The following is a 25,035-nucleotide window of genomic DNA, read 5'->3' on the forward strand; positions in this document are numbered from 1 at the left end:
TAATTAAAGAGTGATTAAAAATGCAGTGCAAGGTGGAGAGTGCGAGACCGGTATAACAGTTAATAATCTTGTGTATTGTTAACGTTGTGGCCCAGACACGGACAGGCAGACATCGTTTGAATCACCACACATGTTTATTTACACTCTGTACAATACAGTAAAGTGAAGCACACACAACTCCCCCAAAGTCCAGGTCTCACAATGCCTCCCTTTCTTTAGGCCGCCTCCACTCCTCCCCTCCTTGACTTCGTCCTCTGCACACCCGACTCCAGCCATCGAATGGAGGGAGGCGGTCTCTTTTATACACACTCCAGGTGCCTCCCAATTAGCTTCCGCCAGCACTTCGGGTGTCCCTGGTCTTCTTCCCCACCCCAGTACTTTCGGGTGTGGTGGAAGTGCTGAGGGCCAGGGCTCCTCAGGCATTGGGGCGTCCCCTGGCGGTGACTACGGGCCCCTATAGGAGCAGGCGTAAGCCCTCCTCTGGTCCTTCTGGGCGTCCCGGCTGGGTACCAACCCCAGCCACTTGCCACAATGTTTACTCCCCCGGGTGGAATTGAAGAGTTGCATAGTGTGGGGGAGGAACGATCTCCTCAGTCTGTCAGTGGAGCAGGACGGTGACAGCAGTCTGTCGCTGAAGCTGCTCGTCTGTCTGGAGATGATCCTGTTCATTGGATGCAGTGGATTCTCCATGATTGACAGGAGCCTGCTCAGTGCCCGTCGCTCTGCCACGGATGTCAAACTGTCCAGCTTCGTGCCTACAGTAGAGCCTGCCTTCCTCACCAGTTTGTTATGATGTCATCAAAGACTCAACAGGATAGTTGGGAAATACAAATAAAAAAAATTCGACCATGCAATAAAAACATTTCAAACACTCGAAAATGATACACCGTTTGTGCTGATGTTGACACAAATGCAACTTTTATAGTTTTTTTTTTATAATTTAGATACGGAAAATGACGTATCCTGAATAATACTATTATTTCCTAATTACAGTGGTCTGAATATAATAATGCTTTCATTTTGAATTTGTATCTATTGATTTTAACACTAGAACCTCTCCATCAGCGTCTTTTATTTTGCAAATGTATCAATCAGCCCAAGCAGAAAGCAGCCTGCTACCCCATCAAACCCCCACTCCATCTCCCAAAAACGGAGTTGAAGTCAGTTGCAAAATTCTCAGCTCAAATGTGTTTTTCTGGGTGTGAGGTGCCTGATAAAGTATAATAATATATTGTTATTTGGAATACATACATTTAATGTGTGTTCTGTGTCTTAAACAATCTGTGTAAGTGCAAGATTACAGGAAATGTGAGGCAGGAAATGCTGAACACATACATAAAGCAAACTTTTTCCATGTTATACAAATAATGACGTGAAGTTTATAATGAGTGAAGCAGAATTTTGTTGCGGTGCAGCAGTCTATTTGCCATTGAAAGCGCTGTGAAGATGCTTGTTACGGTTCTGCCTTTGTCCAGAAACGCCTCCATAAGCTTTATGACCACAGACTTGGAAAGTCTTTGCCCTGGGTTATAACTCAAAACACAGCTCTCAAGAAAATGTTGCCAGATGTCAGAGATCACACCAAATCTGTTGTTTTTCACATGTTCTGCACGGGTGTCTTTGTTGTGAAAGCACAAATGCTGCATGATAGGCTGATAGAGGTCATATGACATCATATCTTTGATTGCCAGTACACCAAATAGTTCTGAGCAGGCATCAGCCACAGCACCAACTGTTGATTTTGCTGCTCTTGTGCAAAGAATGGAAATAAACGGCATCAACTCAGAGAGGGAGAGGTAAGTTTGTACCATGTGAACGTCACTGACACAATAAAACTGAATAATAAAAAAGAAGCACTAACTATTAGAAGTAGCCAAAATCTACACCAAATGTTGCAGACTCAAATCAAATGTATGTTTTTATTATATTACAGTAATAATAATAGCAGCTCACTACTCAAAACGCAGAGTGCCTGGATTCAAACCCAGAACCTTTTGGTTATAAGACAGCATTTCTTACCCTCTGCACCATCCAAGATCCACTATCAACTTTCTGCCGATTTACATTTGTGCTTGGGTTTTTAACTCATTAACAGAATCATGTAAATTGAATTTTTTTTTTCTTTAGTTATATTCTCGAATAAAAGAGCATGTGTTTATTTGATATTTGGACTAAAGTCTTCACACATTGTACACCTCACGTCATTATTAGTTTAACATGGAAAACGTTTGTTTTAGGTATGTGTTCAGCATTTCTTGCCTCGTATTTCCTGTCATCCTAAATTTGCATAAATTGTTGTATACACAGAACACACATAAAATATATGTATTCCAAATAACGATATACTGTATATTACCCTATAAACTCCAGGCACCTGACACTCAGATAAACACACTTGAGCTCTGAGAATTTTGCGACTGACTTCAGCTACGTCGGTGTGGGATGGGATAGCAGGCTGCTTGCTACTTGTGCTGATCAACACATTTGCAAAACAAAAGATGCTGATGAGGAGAGGTGCGAAGGAATTTAAGGTAGCCCGGGATTATGAGTTTTTTTCCTAGGTTTCAGGGATTTTAGTGTTAAGCATATAGATCAACTAGTCTATGATGATCATATTTTTTCCAAAACAAAGTAAATAAAAAGAAAGTGTATGTAAAGTTTGATTTGTTGCTACAAGTGGGTAAGTCTCTGTCAAAAACAAAATGTAGGCCCTGATTATTATTTGTATTGCTGTTGAGTTTCATTATTTTTATGGGCTGACATGAAGTTTATTCTTTAAAGGGGTTCAGAATCACAGTATTCTGTCAGATTTTTAGATTTGTGTCAGAAAGTCTTCTTTTTAATTTCTTTGTACATTTTGCTGGTTATTCTGAGCACTACTTATTTTTGTTGGATTTTATTTTTCATTTTTTCAGTATCTTGCTCTTAAAAAGCTGGTTAATTTAAGGCAGGCACTCAAATCTATCCTTATAGCTTATAACTATAATTTGAATACAGATGCAAAGATAAAACTCGATTATGGTTAAGCGATCATTAGAGAAACATAGATACAGTGGAACCTGGGGTCACGAATGTCTCGGACCATATAAAAAATCGGGTTACGGCCAAAAAGTTGGCCAAACTTTTGCATCTGTTCACAACCACACACTCGGGTGACGAACAAGTAGGTTTCCCTTCCGGTTTGTATATGTCGATGATTTCCGCACATGTTCAGTCTGTCCCTGTGCAGCGAGAGAGAGAGTGCGAGAAGGCAGTTAAAGAATGCAACGGGCTTGTTTTTAAAGAGACTGCTTCGAGCATTGTTTTATTGTCGTATTTAATGAAAACTTTTTTCAATTGGATTTTAACATCCACTTCTGTTTTTATGGGATCATTTATTTATTGAAGGATTCTGAACGCACTGCACTTTATTTAATTTGGACTTTGTTTTCGATTGTTGTTTTGTTGATTTTAATAAAAGCACTTGGCACTTTTTGCACCATCTGATTGCTCCATTGTAGTGCGTTACTGTCATGCTCATCGGTAACATTACCGATGGTGACGGGTTTGAAGGCTCCCGGAAGCGAGATGGGTGCATGCAGCGAACCCGAATCTTCACAGACTTTACCTCAAAACTGTAATCTCCTCTCCACCCAATTCCTCCTCACTTCCTTTATGCCAGAACTCGACTCATGCAAGGTTAGTTTACTTGGTTGTTTATGGTTAGTTTTTGAAAAAATTACGGATTTTTGAAATGTTAATTTTTTTCCCTTTGGTTAAAACTCATTAAAAAAAGTGTTTACAGATAGCGGTTCGTAAGGCTATAGTGTGAACTCTTGCAATGTTAGTTTTCTCTGTTGTTCAAGGTTTTCTCAGTGTTGTTCAATGTTTTTACATTTAGTTTACTATTACGCTGTGCATTCAATGGTATAATTAACTCTTTTTGTGCTTAAAAATCTTCATTAATATATATATATATTTACATACAGCTCGTACAGTCTGGAACAGATTTATTGTATTTACATACAATCCTATGGGAGAAATTACTTTAGGTCACGACCAAATCGGGTTGCGACCAGAGTTTTGGAATGAATTGTGGTCGTGACCCGAGGTTCCACTGTACATGGAATAGATTACTAACATGTTAGAGGTTAGTACTTCGGTGAACTTCAAGTTTCAACCTGTTATTTTGTAAAAAGCAGGGCAATAGAGTTTGATGAACTGTGTTGGGCTGAATTGTCTTCTCTTGTCAAAACTGCTGTTATATTATTAGAGGAGCAAAATAAACTCTTGTTGCTTCTTAGTGTTAGAGTCTGCTAGAGATTAACATCACGTATTGCTTCTTAGAAGTTATTTATTTTTCAACTAGTCCGTGCAATTCATTGGCAATTTTGTGCACCTGCTAGAAGTGTATTTATTTAATGAAAGTGGTGTTTTCTCCTTATAGTGTGGATAAGCTCTACAGTATTACGCTGTTTGCCAACCGCGCTCTATGTTGCATGCATTTGCTACTTAGTTATTGTTGTGCAGTTGTGATCAAAGCTGACGTGCCTTTATTGTTCTCAAGCTACTTTTTAAAGTAGTTGAACAGTAATAAATGGAATCTTTGAAGAAACAGAAAGCATGCCACTGTTGAGAAGACCACATAAACAATGTCCAATGAGCCCAAGAGCCACACTAGTAGGTGCTGGGGTGGAACCAGTCTGTTCAACTCTTTAGACTTTTTTTGATTGTGCAGTAATACAGCAGTCTGCTTTGCATGTTTTCTCTCTCTCTGCAAGATCTCCTTACTGTGAGACCTTTCGTGAATGTCAGTTAATCAGCTTGTCCATTCCTTATGTTTGCTGTCTCTGTCTGAAACGACTGTTCATGAAAACCCTGAGACTGTTTAAGATCTGTTTTGATATGGTGTAAAAAATGACCATGTTATTTTCAGTGGGACTTTGATGCAAATAAGTCTTTAAGGGTTGTATTTGTGAAACAATAGGTCCATCACGTCGCTCCTTGCTGGCAACTTTATGTCTCAGCTTGCCGCATGTCAACTTGTTTTATATGGTCTTTATTGAGCAACATCCCAAGTAGTTCCATATCCAGTTATTAAGTACTATTTACCACTTGTTTTCAGATCAAATGGTGTGATTCATGTGGCGTGTGGATGTAATTTTTGCTTTGGCCAATTAACTTATAGGCATTGCATTTTTACAGGCTATTTGTTTATGATGAAGTATAAGTGAAGGATATCGGATCAGGAGGCCGTTATGGTCAGTCAGCCTGTCACGATGAGTAGTATTCTATTTATCGATTCACCTGTTTTTTGTTTTTTTTTAATTGCCAATTTCAGTCTCTCAGTTGCTTGGGTCTTTTCAGATCAAACTTTGCCCTGGACAGGTTGCTTAAACCATTAATAGCAAATTAATTTGTGTAAAAGCTATAAAGTCATAGTTATTTCCAGCTTCCCATCTTGAGAACAGTAAAGAAGCTTCTTCAAATTTGAACAGACTTTACTAATAAAAAGTGTTCACTTGAGGCCGAAATGCTGCTGTCCTAATTATAATCCATGGAGGTCACCTGGATCTGGTTCTAGCACATGTTTTGCCATCTCCACAAACTATTTTATTCCTTCTCATAATAATCCATTTCATAATTCTATATTAAAGCCAATAAAATGATGAAGTGCTTTTTACAATTAAAATAGATGATTTATGTCCCAGAGTTTTTTGCTGACCTTTATTAGGTGAGCCAGGAAAAGTTTGTACTTCAGTGTGCTTGTCTTTTAGGCCTTGTTCACACGGGCGTTAAAATCGAGCGTTTTTTTTTCTCAGAAGGCGTCCGTGTGAGCGGATCAAGCGCCGAGTGTTTTCTACACGTAGGAGTCAATGAGAGTGTTCACACGGGCTTTGGTGACGACGGCGCTTGTCCGCTGCGCGCTTATACGGCATCAAAAACGTTGCATGCAGCTTTTCTTGCCGCTCAAAACCCAACGAACGCAAGGAAACCGCTTCTAGTTCGCTTTCTGCGCGCTTATTTTACGCCTGGGAGCGGGTGGCATTTCAGTGCATAACACCGGTGTAAGCGCACACTGGACTACTGTTTTCTTATTACCTCAAAGTGACAAGTAGTCTCTCTTCGGGGCTAACACCAAGTCGCATATTGGTTGATCGGCGTGCAATGTGGCATTGCACCAGCTGCAGCAGACAATCAAAAGTGGAAACCGACATCCGACAGTAATTAAAAAACTTGCATGGAAATTTTCGCAATTTCTTCATAAAGCACAAAAACTTCCCTTAACCCGGACACGCAGTGCAGTCAGAGGATGAACCCAGTAGCGGCGGCGATTTTTCTCTCCCTACGCCGCTGTATGACGATTATTTTAAAACAAGAAGATTAATATCTAACATAGCAAAATGGTCCATATTGAAAGGAGGCACCTCAAATAAAACGACAAGGGCTTTCATATCCAGTTCCCGACACTGCCTCCACAGGTTAACACACAAACTACAATTTGGGCTGCAGGCTCGCTAGACTGAGACAAACGAACGCCGTGTAGACGCCAATCGATCGCCACCACAAATGCAACATAAACGTCTAGGACGTTCAGAGCAAGTTCGTTTATCCAAAAACTTAATGCCCGTGTGAACAAGGCCTTATACTCGGTGGCACCACAGGGATTTGTGGGGTGAAAAGTTATCATTGGGCAAAACCGAATGAATAGTCAGATTTAAAATGATTAGATGACAGCATTTTCTCATTTTATACAGGATCTGTAATTGCAGTGTTAGCTTTAATTAATATTGATATTTTCTTCTCATTTCACCCATTCTTCTTCCAATCTACTTATCCATTTCCCAGTCATTGGGAGCCCGGGGTTATACTAGTGTAATTGGGCTAAAATATGGTAATGTTTCCTAGACAGAGCACTCTGCTATCCTAGAGCACAGACACAGCCATGGTGCATGCTGCTAATCGGCAGTCGTACATTGTGCCATCCCCAGTAACTCAGTCATAGTGTTCTGTGACTAGCTACAATCTCAAATACAATATATTAGGTTAACGTGCAATGATCTAGGTGTGGGCCTTCTATTTGTGGTTGATTTGACAACCATAAGTACTAATTCAAATGTACTCAAGGAACAACTAAAGATCTATCTTTCTGTTATATAGTGCACTTTTTCTAATGGTCTTTAATGTATCCGTCCATTGCTCTATTCATGTACCTACCTTGTAACAATCTAATGGGCAGCAGTGGCTACTACCTTGTTTTTATTTGTGTGGTCAACTAATTCTTAATCTGGTGTTGTCCACATTGATTGGCTACCAAAATGTTTTAACCTCACAGTGCAGTAGGAAATTTGAAACTGTGCGGAGAATTAGTAAAATCCACCATTACCCATAATTCTTAGTTATATATACTCTCGCACCAGTTCAATGGGATTTATCAACTGCACTTGTCCTGTGACATGCAGTCTGACTCAGATTCATATAGTGTGATTTTTGCAATAAGACATGAGGAGGTCAAATAAATTCAAACTCGGGAGCAGAGAGGCAGCAGCTTTAACTCAGTGATATAGAAAAAGTAATGCCCCAGCTTATTCTGTATTTGTGTGTAAATGTGTTTCATATTTTGTAAATTGCAGAGTTACTCAGAAAAACACAGAAATGAGCACGAGTATGCCTAAAAAGTACTGCGTCACTAGCAGGGGTCTTTAGAGCACATCGTTAAAAATAAAAAATAAGTTTACATAGCAAGTTTGGTTGATTGGTTCCTTGTGATTCATAACAAAGCTTTTTGAATATCATATACAAAAAGAAATACAAATGAGGAAAAAATGAGTATATTTCTCAAGTAATTCTGATTTTCAAAGAACTGTTTCATTTACCCCATCTGGAAATATCACGTACATGGACTGGAATGCATCGTCTTATAATATAATGACATTATCCATTAACTGCAAATGCTGATTTATGATAAAGAAACTTGTAGGCATGGAAGCCAGCAGTCACAAGGAAACCTAGGACTGAGATTAAAAGCTGCTGCATTATATAAAGATTCCCCCTTTAATTTTCTTAAGGATAGTCAGTCTTACAAAACGGCAGCACTATTGCCTTTACTACAGTGTTCCATTGACTTCCTTTTGATATGTACAGTCTAAAATGTGATTTTCCTGTGGCCGGCCCCTCTACATTGTAGAGTACTGAATTTCCTCCACATTAATTTACAGATCTCTTTCCAAAGCATTGCCAGAGGTGGCTCCCTGAGTGAGTTAAGGCATGGTTGAATGAATGTAACCGTTTTCCACTTTTACCTCTCCTTACTTTATACTGCAGTCAATTCTTCAGACTGTGATGGAAACCGCATACAGGGCACCTACTGCAGTCTACTGGCAATTGAAATGCGATGTGAATGGATTTGATGTGGTTGAGGCCGGGTGTTATGGGCAGGCTCAGTCGAAAGTGGCGTTTATGCTTTACACCTCAAATGATCAAAAAGAAATCAGTGTACTTGGCCTGACCTGACTGTTACTTGAAACATACACATAGCATGATGTATTACCAACTCCTTTCTCTTGGTCCACTAATTAAATTTTTTTGTTTAAATATCCTTTAGCAGGTTATTTTTCATGGTGGTAATAGAGTATCTGTGTCTCTTCCTCATGCACTCAACAACAGCAACAACAATTTATGTCTTGTATACCCCAAAATCACGCAAGGAATGCCTCAATGAGCTTTAAGAGGTCTTGTTTTTGTCAGTCCTCCAACCTTGACTCCCATGAATACAATAAAGAATCCTTGTAGGATTTAATGTAGGAAATCTTGGGAAAAGCAATGTAGAGAGAGAACCCCCTTCCAGGCCGGCTGGGCGTGCATTGGGTGTCAAAAATGGGGTTAATACAATACACACAACAGAACACTAGTAATCATCTTCAAAGAGCCAGATGGCCAATCTGTTATCATTTCATCTCAGAAATACAATACAATAGTCGAAAATGCTTTGTTCTTGCACAGTGCATCTCACCAAGTGCAGACACAGAGCATGGCGACAACTCTGAAGGCAAAAATGCAAGAATAGACTATACCACTCTCCAAATATCATGGCTATCTGTTGTTCTTCAGTGCTGAGCAAATGGCTTCATTACTTGAAGATGACTTAACTTTATATGCAGTAACATAATTGTGAGCCTCAGAATAATGCGCAGTGTATAACTGGACCTGACAGGGGTACAGTATGACACCAGAACAGAGAATTTTGGGATGGGACACCTTGAGGTTTCTCTCGGACAATGGCAACCAATGTTCTCTTTGTCTTTCAGGAAATAGAGGATATCCTTAGTTGACTTCAATTGTATGCCTTACTTTTGACTTGTGCAGTCTACCTTCGATTACATTTTTATGGCGATGTTTTCTTACTTTTATAGGAAATGGCGAAGATTCTCAATCATCCCCGAGTATACTCCTTCCTTCATGTACCTGTACAGTCAGCATCTGACAGCGTTCTCATGGCCATGAAGAGGGAGTACTGTGCTGCAGATTTCAGACGGGTCGTAGATTTTTTAAAGGAGAAGTAAGTGTCCTTTTATTTTCTAGCTTGCGTTCTCCTGGTTGTTAGCTTCTCAGTCTGAGTGATGAAAAGCATTTATTTCTAAAGACAAGAGGCAGACTGTCACCCTTGATGTGGCCATTCTGCCCTATTTCTTGTCACCTGTCATGCAGTTGTTTTTCTTGTAGCCTGTCCGCTTGCATTGAGGTTTAAATGATGAGTTAAAGAGCAATTGAAGCTTCTTTTGAAATATGTTAACTGAATCTTCTTGAATCATTCCTTTTCTTGAGATTTTGGTTGCTTTAGATGACTAAGTCATGGACTCTGCCCAACCTCTCTAAAAATTGCTTTATAGGCAAATTTGCCAGTTTAATTTTATCAGGGGAATCAAAAGTTTGAGAACCACCAAAATGTTCCTATCACCACACCTTGTGTGTGTGTTTGTGATTGTAAGAAGTACAAGGTTGATGTTGGTCTTCTAACTTTAAGTGTCTGATTACATTGCATGTTGTGAAAGTTGCCATATACAGTGGGTACGGAAAGTATTTAGACCCCCTTCAATTTTTCACTATCTGTTATATTGCAGCTATTTGCTAAAATCATTTAAATTCATTTTTTTTCCCCATTAATGTACACATAGCACCACATATTGACAGACAAAAAAAAATAATTTTTGAAATTGTTGCAGATTTATTAAAAAAGAAATACTGAAATATCACATCATGGTCCTAAGTATTCAGACCCTTTGCTGTGACACTCATATATTTAACTCCGGTGCTTTCCATTTCTTCTGATCATCCTTGAGATCACCTTCATTTGAGTCCAGCTGTGTTTGATTATACTGATTGGACTTGATTAGGAAAGCCACACACCTGTCTGTCTATATAAGACCTTACAGCTCACAATGCATGTCAGAGCAAATGAGAATCATGAGGTCAAAGGAACTGCCTGAAGAGCTCAGAGACAGAATTGTGGCAAGGCACAGATCTGGCCAAGGTTACAAAAAATTTCTGCTGCACTTAAGGTTCCCAAGAGCACAGTGGCCTCCATAATCCTTAAATGGAAGACGTTTGGGACGACCAGAACCCTTCCTAGAGCTGGCCGTCCGGCCAAGCTGAGCTACCGGGGGAGAAGAGCCTTGGTGAGAGAGGTAAAGAAGAACCCAAAGATCACTTTGGCTGAGCTCCAGAGATGCAGTCAGGAGATGGGAGAAAGTTGTAGAAAGTCAACCATCACTGCAGCCCTCCACCAGTCAGGGCTTTATGGCAGAGTGGCCTGTTGGAAGCCTCTCCTCAGTGCAAGACACATGACAGCCCGCATGGAGTTTGCTAAAAGACACCTGAAGGACTCTGAGATGGTGAGAAATAAGATTCTCTGGTCTGATGAGACCAAGATAGAACTTTTGGCCTTAATTCTAAGCGGTATGTGTGGAGACAACCAGGCACTGCTCATCACTTGTCCAATACAATCCCCACAGTGAAGCATGGCAGTGGCAGCATCATGCTGTGGGGGTGTTTTTCAGCTGCAGGGACAGGACGACTGGTTGCAATCGAGGGAAAGATGAATGCGGCCAAGTACAGGGATATCCTGCACAAAAACCTTCTCCAGAGTGCTAAGGACCTCAGACTGGGCCGAAGGTTTACCTTCCAACAAGACAATGACCCTAAGCACACAGCTAAAATAACGAAGCAGTGGCTTCACAACAACTCTGTGACTGTTCTTGAATGGCCCAGCCAGAGCCTTGACTTAAACCCAATTGAGCATCTCTGGAGAGACCTAAAATGGCTGTCCACCAACGTTTACCATCCAACCTGACAGAACTGGAGAGGATCTGCAAGGAGGAATGGCAGAGGATCCCCAAATCCAGGTGTGAAAAACTTGTTGCATCTTTCCCAAGAAGACTCATGGCTGTATTAGCTCAAAAGGGTGCTTCTACTAAATACTGAGCAAAGGGTCTGAATACTTAGGACCATGTGATATTTCAGTTTTTCTTTTTTAATAAATCTGCAACAATTTCAAAAATTCTTTTTTTGTCTGTCAATATGGGGTGCTGTGTGTACATTAATGAGGGAAAAATTAATTTAAATGATTTTAGCAAATGGCTGAAATATAACAAAGAGTGAAGAATTGAAGGGGGTCTGAATACTTTCCGTACCCACTGTAATTTACAAAGAAATTGTTCAAAGGATGTATGATGTCCTAGCAGGTTGCAGTGCTGTTTCACTCAAGTTTGATTCTCGGATGTATTCCCCTCTTCTACAAAGCTTACAGTTCGGTCCATAAATATTTGGACAGAGACAACTTTTTTCTAATTTTGGTTCTGTACATTACCACAATGAATTTTAAATGAAACAACTCAGATTCAGTTGAAGTGCAGACTTTCAGCTTTAATTCAGTGGGTTGAACAAAAAGATTGCATAAAAATGTGAGGCAACTAAAGCATTTTTTAACACAATCCCTTCATTTCAGGGGCTCAAAAGTAATTGGACAATTGACTCAAAGGCTATTTCATGGGCAGGTGTGGCAAGTCCGTTGTTATGTCATTATCAATTAAGCAGATAAAAGGCCTGGAGTTGATTTGAGGTGTGGTGCTTGCATGTGGAAGATTTTGCGGTCAACAGACAACATGCGGTCAAAGGAGCTCTCCATGCAGGTGAAAGAAGCCATCCTTAAGCTTTGAAAACAGAAAAAACCCATCCGAGAAATTGCTACAATATGACGAGTGGCAAAATCTACAGTTTGGTACATCCTGAGAAAGAAAGCAAGCACTGGTGAACTCAGCAACGCAAAAAGACCTGGATGTCCACTGAAGACAACAGTGATGGATGATCGCAGAATCATTTCCATGGTGAAGAGAAACTCCTTCACAATAGCCAACCAAGTGAACAAAACTCTCCAGGGGTAGGCATATCGATATCCAAGTCTACCATAAAGAGAAGACTGCATGAAAGTAAATACAGAGGGTGCACTGCAAGGTGCAAGCCACTCATAAGCCTCAAGAATAGAAAGGCTAGATTGGACTTTGCTAAAGAACATCTAAAAAAGCCAGCACAGTTCTGGAAAAACATTCTTTGGACAGATGAAACCAAGATCAACCTCTACCAGAATGATGGCAAGAAAAAAGTATGGAGAAGGCATGGAACAGCTCATTATCCAAAGCATACCACATCATCTGTAAAACACGGTGGAGGCAGTGTGATGGCTTGGGTGTGCATGGCTGCCAGTGGCACTGGGACACTAGTGTTTATTGATGATGTGACACAGGACAGAAGCAACCGAATGAATTCTTAGGTGTTCAGGGACGTACTGTCTGCTCAAATCCAGCTAAATGCAGTCAAATTGATTGGGCGGCATTTCATGATACAGATGGACAATGACACAAAACATACAGCCAAAGCAACCCAGGAGTTTATTAAAGCAAAGAAGTGGAAAATTCTTGAATGGCCAAGTCAGTCACCTGATCTTAACCCAACTGAGCAGGCATTTCACTTGTTGAAGACTAAACTTCAGACAGAAAGGCCCACAAACACAGCAACTGAAAGCCGCTGCAGTAAAGGCCTGGCAGAGCATTAAAAAGGAGGAAACCCAGCATCTGGTGATGTCCATGAGTTCAAGACTTCAGGCTGTCATTGCCAGCAAAGGGTTTTCAACCAAGTATTAGAAATGAACATTTTATTTCCAGTTATTTAATTTGTCCAATTACTTTTGAGCCCCTGAAATAAAGGGATTGTGTTTAAAAAATACTTTAGTTCCCTTTTTATGCAATCTTTTTGTTCAACCCACTGAATTAAAGCTGAAAGTCTGCACTTCAACTGCATCTGAGTTGTTTCATTTAAAATTCATTATGGTAATGTACAGAACCAAAATTAGAAAAAAATATATCTATTTCAGGGGTGCCCACACTTTTTCGGCTTGTACTTTTAAAATGACCAGGTCGAAATGATCTGCCTACATTAAACATGATGTATATGTATATATATATATATATATATATATATATATATACATACAGTAATCCTCCTCGATCGCGGGGTTATGCTCCAGACCCCCACGATAGGTGAAAATCACAAGTAGAAACCATATGTTTCTATGGTTATTTTTTATATATTTTAATCCCTTATAAACTCTCCCACACTGTTTATAAATATTCCCCAGAATTATACAGCATAATCCCTTTGTATTCTCTTAGATATTAGGTAAGATTCATTGAAATTATGTATATAAACACACTGTTTATATACAGTAAAACCTAAATATTACTTTAAAGATATTGAGTGTCTCCGATAGAACATATGTTACAGCCAATACGATAGACATGCCACCAGCAATAAATACGTACAATACAAGAAAAATAGTATACAGTAAATGTGTGTACAGTGACACTAAACGCACGTACATGTACTAAGCACTGTAAGTAGAAAATTAATTATGGTTACTCACCAACAATGACACAATGACTTGTCCGATAACAATGAGTTTTATTTTACTGCACAACAAAGGAGAGCGTTACAGCCCTTAAAGGAGCCACTTCATGCGATTGTGTAGCACTGCCGTTGTTCTTCTTCTGGCAGTCTTCAATCCAAATCCCTAAAGCAGATTCCATCCAGACTACTGCCTTATTACATCCACTTACAACTCGTTTTGCACCCTGGTTAAAAGGACACTGCGGCCGTAGATCTTATATTCCTTTCCTGCTTTTTAAATAAAAAGAATCATAGCCTTTAACAAATCCAAAACGCTTACCTTTTCGCAATCATTAACATCTTCCGCTTGCACTGGGGCACGCCCCCGAAAGCAGTAGCAGATCGCTTTGGAGCCATAATGAAGGGCTTGACTATGCACAAAGATAAACACAAAAGAGCACAACTCTTTACACAGCGAAACACGTTGATGCTGAATGAGCAAGACGAGACTTCCTGGTTAACACTGCATTCAGCACACAGGAACTTAACTGCGTGCTCTGATTGGTTAGCTTCTCAGTCATCCGCCAATAGCGCCCCTTGTATGAAATCAACTGGGCAAACCAACTGAGGAAGCATGTACAGGAAGTAAAAGACACATTGTCCGCAGAACCCGCTAAGCAGCAAAAATCCAGCGTATATATTTAGTTATGCTTTCATATAAAAATCGATAGAGCGAAACCGCGAAAGTCAAAGCGCGCGAAATATCGAGGGATTACTGTGTATATATGTATGTGTATATATATATATATATATATATATATATATATATATATATATATATATATATGTATATATATAAAAATATATTGCATAGTTTTATCTCTCATATAATGCAAAGAATACGTGACATGCGTTTCACCCTAATTCTGGGCTCATCAGGCATACACACTCACTGCTCAATGCAACGCGATCTACCTGCATAACCTTTCTGATCTACCGGTCAATCGCGATCGATGTATTGGGCACCCCTGATCTAGTTAGTTGCGGTAATAAGAGCATAGAAAGCACATCGTCCAGCCAAGAGCGCACTTTCGTGCAGAGTACGCCAGCCGCTGAGAAAGCACGGTCTGCCTTCACTGAAGTAGGCGGCACAGTCATCAGAGACTGATACACTTGTTCTAAACAATGCCCATGCTTGCCGTTTCTCTGAAACACCGCCATTTCAGCTTTTACTGATGCATCCAGTTTCTTGTCATCATTCTGTGATGGCAAGTTTCTTGGCACAGATAACGCGGAAGCAACAGACTGACGCATTGCAATTTCAAGTTGCTGTTAAAAGCTGTTGTCTGACTGACGTCAATGAAGTCTGCCCGTCCTGGCATTCGTGAGCTGCAGAGTGCAGAGTCCTCCCAGTCCACTGTGCTCAGTCTTAGTGGGAGCCGGGAGACTGACGATTGCTGCTGGTCTGTTGTTGACTGAATTAATCGGCAATACACAACACCGTGGGCCAAAAAACTGTGCCACATAAGTATTTTCAACTATATCTCTGTTATTTCTTGATCGATTTTTACACTTTTACACGCTATATATGTGAGCTTGGCCGTTCCCGGTTTCCCGGGAATTCTAGCAGTTTCATTCCCAGGAATGAAAAATGTCCGGGAATGGATTCCTAGTGTGAACCCACATGTAGAAGTGATATATTAAACAGCTGTACCAAGAAAATGAAAATGAGAGTAATCTGAATTTGAATAAATGTAAGAGATTTTTCTAAACCATACTAAATCTATTATTATCATGTAATACATGTCATGCTATTAAGTGGAAGTATGACAATAAATTCAGCAACCTTTGATTCATAATTCACTGCAATGAAAGATTAAATTGTTGCATGTCTAAACCTTGTTTTGGGTAAATTCAATGTAGTTTATTAAACAAGTCCTAATACAGAAACAAACATGACAAATGGATCCAAAATTTTGTTTACAGCACAAGAGTCTGTCTTTGGGCCAGGCATGTCCTTATAACATTACCATCTGCAAAGTAATGCTCTGTTTACCTGAAAAAAAATTACACTGGCTCTCTAGTAATTACATATTTTATCTATTCGATCTGCACACATTCAAAGTAATATATTTGAATTGACCATGGTATGAGAAAGTTTTATAACCAAAAGTAAGCAGGATCTTTCTTTGTCAAGCATGACAAAAACAACAGGCACAATGTGTCGGTTTTCATCCATAATATTTTTAGCTTCTAGCAAGAATGTTTCTTATCCTTTCATGATCTACCTTGAATTTATCAGCAGTTTACCATCCACCACATAGGGTGAGGTAATAAGCCAGAGAGAGAGAGAGAGAGAGGTTGGAAGCATGCACTGATACAGTGCATTGCCACACCAACCACATGACCGAACCTCCTCTGAATTAGGGCCTAAACACAGTCATGAGGTTTTTTATAGTGGCTATAGTGCCAATCCAGCCACAAATCCCTGAGTTTTCCCTGCAAGTTGGAGGACCTGCTTGCAGGGCTGGATGCATGTTAACATCATACGAAGAACAGAGCAATTTGCAGGTTAAGAAAGTACAAAAAAATTCTGCTGCCTCAAAATCTTTATCGCTTGTTTCATTTACATATGGACAAGAATGGTGATATTCATTGAGAAGAAACTCGGTAAAAATAGTTTAAACAAAACACTGTAATGGGAAAGTGGTGTTATCTTGTGCAGGTTGGTGATATAAAGGATTTGAAGAAACTGATATTTAAATTGAATATGGATCAGAAGGAAAGAATTATTCAGAATATTTATGCAGCTTGTGTACACCGCCTGTTTCAAATCCCCTACAGCATCTTGTAGGCATCCAGATGTGAGATTTGACTTGGTTGTTTCAGGTACATCCATTTCTTTCTTATCTGCAATTCTTTGGCACATTTACTGGCATGTTTAGCACCATTTATGTTTCAAAGTCTATTTCCAATTTAGTCTTTATCCCCTGACAGATGGTTTCATATTATCCTCTAGCACCATCTGGTACATGAAACTCCCGGTCTGTGTCTAAATAACTCTTCCAGAAGTCATGGTCTTTGCCTGGGTGTTTATAGGCAAACTTTAGTGTTGCTCTGATGTTCTTCATGGACTCTTCTTCCTTTCACACCTACTATGTACATTGTGCATCCTGTTTCGAATGGTAGACCCCCTGCATTTTGACATCAACAGTAGCAAGAGCTACCAGTAGGTTCCATGATTAACTTCTAAGATACTTAGAGTCTTCCTTTGGCATCTTGTGTCCTGTTCATTGGCAACTTGTCCAAGACAGTTTAGCATTGTTTGAAATCTTCTCCACTTGTAGATGATCTTTTTGCCATTGGAATGATTCATTTCTAATTGTTTGGAGATCAGTTTAAATCCCTTCCAAGGTTTATAGACATCTATAGCATTCATTCTGAAGACCTTAGTGAGCTCTTTCTGTCTATGCATGGTGAGAAAAGATATTTCAAAAACAGTGAGAAAACCCAACTAAATGTCTGAGGTTTAAGTAAGACCAGTTCAGACAGGATTGTTTCTAATGATTATTTGAACCTGATCTGGTGCTCCTGATTCTAATTTGAGGTAACAATAAATGTAGGGGTTTTGCACATGCAAACTTTGTCTCCATGTTTATTTCAGTTATATAGTTGACTTCAGAATGTAAATGTGGTGTAATATTTGCTATATCACTTTTATCTACTGATAAAAAATGAAGATTAAATCTCCATGTGTACACATATATTAAAGAAGTAAAAAAAGAAACACTTCATGTGATGTACTTATTTTTTTCAAGGTAAGATGAATGTAAGTAAAAAAATAAATTAGTTCTCAGAGGTGCAACTGTATAGAATGCCAAATTGGGCTTCAAAAGATGGGTTTATTCAGTACCCTTTGCTCTTAGAAGTTTAATGTTATTGGTGGTTCTTTTTTAGGATTTAGGCTGTATTGTGAACTAAAAAAATGTTAATTATCCTTCTTCATTGTGTCATGCATTTGTTTTTACACACCGGCTAAATGTAATAGAAGAATATGGGAGGCTGGAGTGATCATCTACATAATATGCAAAGCTGAAAACAGTTCTGGACAGGGTGTTGGACAGTCTTAAGGCCCATACCTAGAAACATTCTTACAGGGCTAATTAGTAATCAGTCATTTTCTAATCCGCTTAGTCCTGAACAGGGTTGTGAGCGGTGCTGGAGCCTATCCTAGCTAGCATAGGGTGCAAGGCAGGAACAAACCCTGGACAGGGCACCAGTCCTCTGTTCATTTGTATGCTGATCCTCCATTTGGTCTCAGAAAGCCATTGGGCTACAAATGTGTATCACAGGGATGCTGATCCGTGTTATCATCAGTGTCTCCTAGTTACCACACACTAGCCAGAGGTGGATGTTTGCATTTCTCTCTTCCTGACTTATCTTACATAAGCTTTATTAGATTAAAATCTAATGAAGGGGCCATCCACCCATCCATTTTCCAACCCACTGAATCCAAACACGGGGTCACGGGGGTCTGCTGGAGCCAATCCCAGCCAACATAGGGCACAAGGCAGGAATAAATCCCCGGGCAGGATGCTAGCCCACCAGGGCACACACACACCCACACATTAGAGACAATTTAGAATTACCAATCCACCTAACTTGCCAATACTTTAAAATCAATTTACAGTTTTCTCCCTGAAAGTCTTTCTAGAACTTTGTTAGCATTGTGGCCTTAAGCTTTTCCATGTGAATACAGTACTTAGATGTAAAGTAGGTTTGTACCAAATCTGCAATAATAATCAAAAATATTGCTTTGTGCACTCCCTTTAAGGGGCCTAGTATGTACCATGAAAACTCCTCTTGTGTCGCTATGCCAGCACTTTTACCCTGCAGTGGTGATACTCAGCACAGTGGATTCTTGGAGTTTAATCCTTATACTGATTTTAGTGGAAGGGAATCTAGATTCATCAGGCTAAGCTTTGTTTTTCAGTTTCTTCAATATTTGTATCGATTAGCATTAGGACATCCTTTGCGATGTCAAGTGACAAGACCGGAACTTGTTTTGGCCAGCGTCCATACTGTACTTCATCCATGAAAGGCTTCTAGTACTTGTGCATTTTGACTCGCCCCTGTAGTATCATTTCAGAGGTGCTAGTTAGCCTAACCCAAATCTTTTTTGGTATGCGAGACGAGTATCCATGCTGACACAATATGAACATTTAAATTCCACACAGATAATGGGGGTTCAGCCCATGTGGAGTTGTGACACAGTAACACCATCCTCTGTTCCACTTTTCTACCAGGTCAGAAAATCTGGAAGTGAGAACATTTTATTGTACTGTACTTTGAATGTGTGTGTGTCTCTTTATGGTTGTTTAAGATTAGTAGATTTCATTGTATCAATATTTGGGTTTCTATTAATGATGTCAACATTTCATTTCTGTTAATCCCCTTTTAAGCTGCCAGACAATTTGCTCATCCTCTTAATGAACTTCACCACTTGGCTTAAAATCCTTTTAGCAAATTGCTCTTAACATTTTGTCTTTTGTTTTGTTCTTTTTTTTTATTATTATTTCCAGAATTCTTTTCTGGTTTAATGGCCCTGACATGACTACCTGCACACAACAGTTCTACTTTACTGTACAATTTATGTGAATTTATTTTAAAGTTGGAACAACTTGGTGAGAGTAAACAAAATATCACAAGCATGCATTGAACTACATATTTTCAGTTCCATACCTTATCCATTAAGTCTCTTGCTAGTGTAAATCACTGTAAAGCATGCATTTGTTGCATTTACAGTGTTCTTGTGCTAGTGCCAAAATATTGACACTAGTTACATGTTGCCTTTCGCTAGTTTTAAGGTGAATATGAATGTTAGCATGCTGATATCCTTGAGGTAAAAGTCAGATCTGAGAGGTGAAATGCGTATCTGATAAATATAATGATTCCTTATTAACAGATGTCTCAAGAATGCTTTTAAACACTTCTTAGGATGACCCACTTTAAGCAAAAAAAATGAGTTGTACTGACCAGTGATATCATCCTAGCCAATGAATCCACTCCAGCTGGTCTTAAACTGACCAAATATCTTAAATGTTGCATTATTTAAGTTGTAGCTGATTGGAGTTTTGTCCCTCGTTTGTGCTATGATGAGACACAATGCAGCTCAAGACATAGGCTTCCTCGCTTAACACTGCTGATTAATCTCTGGGCTTGCTTAAGAGCGGCATGCCCAGGAAGCACCCTAAGCTTCTTCTTTTTTTAAAATAACTTTTCTTGATGCCAATTAGAAATGTAAGTGAACCACATTTTGTAACTCTCCATTAGCTGATGATCATTGCTGAATAGACTTAATGGCCTGTAGAATTTTTTTTGTTTTTTTTTGTTTTGTGGAAGGTTGTAATAAGCTATGCATCATAAATAACAGTCTAAAAATACATACACATCACAAGAATAAAAGCACATTATGGTCAAAAAATATTAATGAATGTTAATGAGGGTGACTTTATTTCTGAATTATTATTATTACTTCCCAGGATATAGAATATGTAAGATTTGTAAGATTCAAGGAGGTATTTGATGAAACACTTTTTAATGACTGTGATACTTCTAAGAGTTGCACTTCCCACTGCTGACTGAGTCTGAATACAGTGGCCGTTCTGCACCACCTGTCATAGTACACCTTGCATGGTGTTTTTTTGTTGCTTTCCACTGTGGTTTGTGTTTTATAAGTATATTGCATCTATTCCTCATTTTAATCCACAAGAAAGTTTCAATTTATTACTGATAACCTGCAACACAGAAGATTGAGTGTGCAGCCAAGCTTTCTACAGTCTTCAGGCAGCTGTAAATTCATCGCCTAGAAGAAACCTGAAAGCTTTCCCGAAAGTAAGTTTGAATTCCGAGTACATGCAGTATTTTCTTGGTTGGGCCGGGCTTCCTTTATAGGCTTTTGTTTGCTAACCTGGTTGTTTGACCCTTTTTAATTATGCTTGAACTTTGCAGAAGGAGCATTTTTAATAATAACATATTCATTTATGTAATCGATACTTTCATCCAATGTAATTTACAGCACAAGTCAAAGTTGTTCCTTTATTTCCACAGTTTGCACACAACAAGACTGACCCATAAGTCACAATGTGAGTTTAAGAAGAACCAGCAACTTGGCAGGTTACATTAAGATCAGTGCCTTAGCCAATATTAAGCTTTATGTCTTACTAGCTAAGTCTTGTCATCGTTATGGTCTGATTGAAGAATATATTAAGAAAACTTTAACCAAGATAAGAAGTATTGGAGCTTAGCAAAATCGTTGTCACAGACAGGCAAAAGTAAAAACCAATAAAAACGAGAAGATCAATTGTCCAAATTCAAAAGGCGGCAAAATATATCTGGAAATAAAAGCACAAGAAAAAGAGGCCAGAACCACACAAACTGATGCAAACTCAAATTTTCTTCTTGTTAAATTAATTACAGAGCTTTTGAACATGTTTTAATCCACTTATAAGATACTTGACACCACCATTTTATAGCAGAACCCTGAAGGTATCAAACAGTGCATCACTTCTGGTCCCTTGATGGCAGCAGGTCCCATTTACAATAACATTTATTTCTGTTGCACATTTTCTTAAAAGAACTTGTCACACACAGTGCTTTACAAGGTGTTAAAGAAAAGAAAAAATTGCAAGGTAAATAAGAAATGAGTGTATAATTATTCTCACATAATGCAAATAGACAAGTTACACAGTAAATTATGGCTTAACTTGCTACATTTTTTGTGTCTAATTAAACTTTATATATAAAAAATAATAATTCAAAAACAATATAAATAACAATAATAAGAATAAGAATAAACATAAGCCAGGAAACAACCCCTTGTTATAATGTAGCAAAAATGGCTTCTGTTTTTATTTGGATTCCTACTCTAATTAAGCAAGTTGTTATTTCCTAGTTTTATGATCAATGTAGAAATGACAAAACTAAGTTTGATTAAATTTTATTAGAATGTACCAAATATTTATGAATGTTATATGGGGATAATTTAGGTGTATTATTTTTACTTGATTTTTTTTTTTAAAGATTTTTCTCTTCATCATGATTTTCATTCTGCTTTTCCAGGTCTTGTGGTTTTATAAACAATTTATTAGTGAGAACATTAGTAGATCTGACTCCAAAGCAGTTGCAACCTTTCAGCAGATGTTTTTTTCAGGTGCCTGTTCTACTTGTGGTTTGTTGTCATTAGTAGGACACAATTAAGGGGGCAAACTACGAAGAAATAGCCAAATTAATAGGAAAACAACAAAGGAACACTAAGCCTGAAAAAGCTATTGGAAAAATATTTGTAAATCTTATAAAAATCGCACTGTTGTGTTTTTCTCACTGCAGAATAAGAGAAGAAAGTCCAGAGCCTTAGATTTTGCAAACCGGTTATTTAGCCATCACTTATTTGTGTGTTCTTTCATACACAGTATGAAGTTGTGTGTGTGTGTGTGTGTTAATGTACGGAACATGCACATGTCTGTGTACATACACACTATACACACACACTCATTCTTTTATTTTCATATCATTTGTTAATCTCCTTTATAATTCTACTATTTTCCACCTGTTTATAATGTATGTTGGTTAACTTATTTATGTTATTTATGTGTATTTTTGTTGTATGCTTACGGCAGCTCTAAAGCGGCAAAATTAAATTCCTGTACATTAAGTATTGGCAAATAAAAGTGATTCAGATTTAAAAGAGAATTAACACATTTGTCAGGCATTTTTAGTGTCCTTCTAAAATGTTTCAATTTATGAAGTTCCAACAAACATCCTTTCCTTACCACGCTCTTAAATGTGTTGCCACTTCTCTAAATTCATGCTTTGAGAAGCATTTTTTGTTGCTCTTACCTCTCTAGCAACACAGTAGCTTTAAACTTTTTCTTAATATTTTGGCTAGAACATACTGCACGTGATTCTTTGTAAATACCCACAATCCAGCAATTGGAGGTCAGTGACCTTTTTGCCTGGTTGTCTGCTTTCCGATTGTAACCATGGCAATAACACATTATGACTGCATTACTTATGTGCATTAGCTGTTGATCCCTTTTAAATTGTCAAATCTTCCGTTACCTTCCACATAGTTGAAATGTCAGGATTCTGCTTACTGGATTGTATTGCTTGATAAGTACAGAGTGATTGAGAAATGAAGCAGCCAGCTAATACAATGCAGTAACATTTAAAGCAGTGGTAGTTTAGAAGTGTGGGATGACAATGAAGTCATTTTCTGTTTTTGTATATATATATTTTTTTATTTAAGGCATAATGTTGTATTTTGTGTATGCATATGTTTTAGAAATGTGTCCATACACAGACTTTTTACTTTTATCAGAAATTTTGACTTCTTAAATTAAAGTTTGGTTGAACCAGCTCACTCAGATTTAAGCTAGCAAATTAGACGTATGTATATATCTCCCACAATGCACTTCACTTGACATTGCATTGTCCTAACAAGTCATAGTCAGATACATTTTATACCTCATAAATTACTCTGCTGGCCCAGTTTTCGGTTTTGCCACTATGGTTGAAGTTCCAAAACTCTAACAAACTAAGCTTTGCTTTTTTACATTAGAGCTTTCTTCTTGTGTGTTCCCTGGATCCCTTGGCAAAAAGTGTTTGATTATAATATTTTCCGTTTTTATCGCTATAAAACTCCAGTGAAAACCCACTGACATTTTCACTTTCAACATCCATTATCCTGCTTTTTTTTTGCTGTGCAAAAAGCTAAAAACATGTCAAATAAAACACTCATATGTTGGCGTGTGTTTCAAATGCATAGTAAGACACATAATTTAAACTTGATTTTTGGTCGTTTTCTTAATTGTTGGCCAACATTTAAACAACTGCATTTCAGAGATGTTGGCAGCACTGGCAAAAAAGGCATCTAAGGAGCTATAATAGTTGCTCACTCATGAGCTTCACATCATATGAGACCAGCTAGCAGCAGCTTTTGCAAAACTGTTCCAGATGAGAGAGTCTAATTATATTAGCCGGTTTTGTAATTATGGAAACCCCTAATCTGTAGAAATGTTCCCTTTTTTGTTTGACTTTTGATATTTATTTGCTCTCCTCTTGGAGTAACCTAGTAACTCAACTGGTAAGAAACCAGGGTGCCAGATTGGTTTACTTCTCTAGTAAGTGACATATCACTTATACTAACATTTTGTCTTCTGTGCAAAATGTGTTACTAAAGCTTGTGTGCTTACTAAAAGGAAACAGTAACTAGTAGAATTGAAATGAAAAAAGTCAATTTTAATACATTCTAGTTTTTACCATCGTGGCAAAGCATTTCTGGTTCGTCGATCATGCATGTGAAAATTTCAGTACATGTTAGAATACTGCTACCTGCTCAACTGTGATGCCAGTCAATTCTTTTTGTCAGTCTATTCTCGTGTTATTATTTTTGGTTTTGTATGCTCTTTTGTATGCTTCTGATCATTTCCTTGTGTTTTAGTATGCATTGCGTTTCTTTTTTGCAGTTTTGTGCAGATTAGGATGTTGTACGAGTGTGCCAAAGTTTGCAATTTAGAAGGAGAGATGTAAATCGAAAGTCCTAGGGTTGGCCAGCAGAGTTTGTAGGTTCCAAAAATGCCATGGAGTGGGGACACTTTTTAACTTTAGGCTAATGTTGTTTTAATACACTAGAATTATTAGTGTCCAACTAGGTTTTGCCCATCCTTTTCCACAGCTGTCCATAAAAGAATTTTCTCAGCCTTTGTCCCAGCAGAGCCGAAGTAACACTTTCTCATGAATTCATATATCTCAAGAATAAAACCGAAGGCAAGCAAAGCATAAAAATGAAAAAGTGAGCAATGATGATAATAATAAATGAAAATAAAACACATGCAAGCAGGTTATTTTTATGAGTTCAAAGCTCTCATACCATGACTGGCAAAAATGCTAGATAGAATAAATATTTGATTATATTAAATGGATTTGATAATTCTGTTTTAATATCCTATTATTCCGTTCTCAAAACTAATTAATAAAATTCCTGGTGTTACTGGATGCAAAACAGAAAACAGCACTGTTCATAGTCCATTGTACACCCACTTGCAAAGCTTTGATCAA

At 38.3% G+C, this 25,035-nt stretch overlaps 1 protein-coding gene across 1 annotated transcript in view; it reads left to right on the top strand.

Moving 5' to 3' along the window:
• Positions 1-25,035, top strand: part of cdkal1 (CDK5 regulatory subunit associated protein 1-like 1) — an 821,501-nt gene that overhangs the window by 388,896 nt on the left and 407,570 nt on the right. Inside the window, exon 10 of the mRNA XM_039736195.1 lies at positions 9,393-9,538. Coding sequence (XP_039592129.1) covers positions 9,393-9,538 — 146 coding nt within the window. The remainder of the gene's footprint in view (positions 1-9,392; positions 9,539-25,035) is intronic.

This window comes from Polypterus senegalus, chromosome 15 (genome assembly GCF_016835505.1).
Source record: "Polypterus senegalus isolate Bchr_013 chromosome 15, ASM1683550v1, whole genome shotgun sequence".
NCBI lineage: Eukaryota > Metazoa > Chordata > Cladistia > Polypteriformes > Polypteridae > Polypterus > Polypterus senegalus.